Consider the following 3189-nt stretch of genomic DNA (forward strand, 5'->3'; position numbering starts at 1 on the left):
AAACCTATGGTCATTCTAAATGAAATTGGGAAAATTAGACACAACACGAAATCCTCGTGGATACGCAATTTGGACTTAGCCAAAACAATGTGAACAAGTAAATACACAAAATAGACACAAAACACAGCATAAACACAAATTTTTATCTTTACAAAATTTTGTTTAATATATAAAGGGGACAGGACTTTAGCAACTGTTTGCTGTTTAAAGTTTGTTGACAAACAATTTATCAGCCGTTGGATGGGGGATTAACGGGTGAGATGGCATCCGGCCCGCGGAAATTTTCAGCGGTTGGTCTGGACGGACCGCGGAAATTTTTTGCGGTTGGGTGCTGTCCCCTTATCCCCAGCATCCCAACAGCATCTCATTTCACCACAAAAAACACCAAAATTTTCAAGAAAAATTCTACTCTCTCCAAGTTTACATTTTAGGCGATTTTGGGGCATTTTCATCAAGAAATTCAAGTAGTTTTGTCAATTCAAGGTATATTTCTTGTCTTAAATTTCACATTTTCATGGCGGATAAATTATTTGCTCGTATGTTTCGTCATAAACGTCAAAATGAAAAAAAAGAGTCTATTGATCATAGCTTACATCTTGATGATTTAAATACTAGTGAAGAACCTAAAACCCCTGTATATGTTGAAGATGATGATTTTGTAGATAAAAATGAGGAATTTATTAATTTAGATGACGATTTGGTTGATGTTGAAGATGAAAATGATGAAAATGAGGTTGCAAACGAGGTTGAAAATGATAGTGATAATGTTGAGGGTGAGGAGGAAGATGAAGATGATAATGTAGAGGAGGCAAATTTGTATGAAAATGTTGATGGGGGGGAGTTCCATATTTGAATCAAAATTTTCAAAGTGTGGATGAGGCCGGTCATTTTTTTAGGGCTTATGCTTTACGAAATGGATTTGCTATTAAAATTCAAGCTAGCCATCGTAATAAAGACAACGAGATATACGGTCGTTTATATGTTTGTAGGCTTTATGGAAAAAGTGTCGTCGCCGAGAATAGTCAAAATAAACGGCGTAGAGAGGTTCTTCCTAAAAGCGAGTGCAAGGTGAGGATGTATGTCAATTATCAAAAGAAAAAACGTCACTGGGAGGTAACTAGCCTTGAATTGGTACACAACCACGGTCTTGTTTCCCCTAGTAAGATGAATTTGGTACAACGAGAAAGACATGTCAATACCGCGACCCGTAGTTTGATTAAAACGCTTTATGGTTCGGGGGTTCGTAATTGTCAAGTGATGAATGTGATTGGTAACATTCATGGATGTAATGACAAAGTTGGTTTCAATGTTCAACATGTTAGGAATGTGTTAAGAGACGAGAGGAAGAAAATGTTTGAGATTAGTGACGCTCAAGCGGGGTTGGACTTGTTGCATAGGTTGAATGAAGAAAGTGGTTCTAAATATTTTATTAGGACCGAAGTCGATGAAGAGAATCGCTTGAAGTGTCTAGTATGGATTGATCCGAGATGTATAATGGCTTACCAAAATTTTGGCGATGTTATGGCTTTTGATACCACTTATCGGACAAATAGGTATGCAATGCCATTTGTCCCATTTACCGGAGTCAATCATCATTATCAATCGGTAATTTTTGGGTTTGCATTGATGCGGGATGAACACGCGTCGACTTTTGAGTGGATTCTTCGTACTTGGCTTGAAGGTGTGGGGAATAATCCCCCATTGACTATAATCACGGATCAAGATCAAGCCATGGCAAGCGCTATTGCGGTTGTACTCCGAATACTACCCATTTATTGTGTTCTTGGCACATTAGTCAAAAATTCCCGGAGAAATTAGCTCATTATTATTCGGCTTTTCCGGAATTCAAGACGGACTTCAACAATTGCATTTATAAATCTCTCACCGAATGTGTTTTTGAAGCTAGATGGGCGTCATTTGTGGAAAAGTATCACTTGCAAGATCATAAATGGTTAAATGGGTTATATGAGTTGAAGCACAAGGTGTGTCACATGCTGGGATGGTTGTGTCATGTCAACGACATCCTGGGCAGGAATGGCTGGAATGTCAAAGTCGTCAGCCAAAGGTGCAATGAAATCTGGTTTTATGTTCTGAAATATGGGAGGTCTGTAGGCGGGTCCTTTGATCTTCTTCATCAACCGAGAGAATGGTGTGAGGAAGGTAGCAGAAATCCTCCCAAACTCCTCCACAAAATCAGGAGGAACCCTAGCGTCCAGCTGCTTCAACATATTAAGCCCGACAACCATCTACAAACAAAAACAAGCAAACATTTTTTCATTAATTCCACAAGGATATCATATCATCAAGATGAAATACGTGTGAATGCAAATTTTGTAGTGTGTGGGTGTGTAATGTGAAATATACATATTTGTAAAACACTTACAACTTCATAGCCCTCGAGACTATCATACAACTCCCTCGTCTTGTACTGCTGTTGAGGCTGTGGATCGGGCTTCCCTATGCACATACGAGATATATCAGCATACCACGCCATGTAATCAACCTCTGAAGCTATGTCTACCGAGTCATCAACAAGGCCATCCAAATCTGAACAGAACCTGGCCCATTTGCCAATATCAATAAACCACTGCACCAGCCAATCCTCCCCTGCAAACGTGGCATCCTTAGCCCCCCTGTAACCAACCATGTTCACCGGTGCCCGTGGAATCTGGGGACTAGAACCAAACTGTCTCAACACCCTGTCCGGATGCTGCCACTCGACCACGTCGTAACATACAAGGGGAACTCGACCGCACCCAGCTAACTGTGCCTGTATCATCTCGTTGTCCATAACATCCTCGAACCTAGCATACGGCCTCCAGACCACCTCATCACCAGCAACACCATCAAACTCACCCCTATAGAACGGTAAGTTGTGGTGAGGGCCTGACATCCTGCGCTTCTTCGAAACCCCGACATGAGTATCACTAGCATAGGTCCATCCCTCAGCAACCGGATAATCCTCCTGACTGGGAGATCGTAAAGGCACGCCAATACGAGGAAATCTCTCGTAAGACCAAACCTGTAACACCCAGACACAACAAGCAATGCTCTTGCTGCCCTTCCTTGCAGCAATCTCCAAACTCCGGTATATATGAGCTAACACAGCTGCACCTCAAGCATAATAAGGAATCTTCCGCATATTAATCAATGGCTGCATATACCGAACATGAACAAAAGAGCGGTTGA

General features: G+C 41.3%; 1 protein-coding gene across 1 annotated transcript; it reads left to right on the forward strand.

Moving 5' to 3' along the window:
* Nucleotides 1-514: 514 nt before the first annotated feature.
* LOC141717106 (protein FAR1-RELATED SEQUENCE 5-like) lies at nt 515-1818 on the forward strand. The gene is made up of 2 exons (XM_074519220.1): nt 515-799; nt 880-1818. The coding sequence occupies exons 1-2, from the start codon at nt 515-517 to the stop codon at nt 1816-1818; spliced, it is 1224 nt and encodes a 407-aa protein (XP_074375321.1).
* Nucleotides 1819-3189: the final 1371 nt, after the last annotated feature.

This window comes from Apium graveolens, chromosome 4 (assembly GCF_009905375.1).
Source record: "Apium graveolens cultivar Ventura chromosome 4, ASM990537v1, whole genome shotgun sequence".
Lineage (NCBI taxonomy): Eukaryota > Viridiplantae > Streptophyta > Magnoliopsida > Apiales > Apiaceae > Apium > Apium graveolens.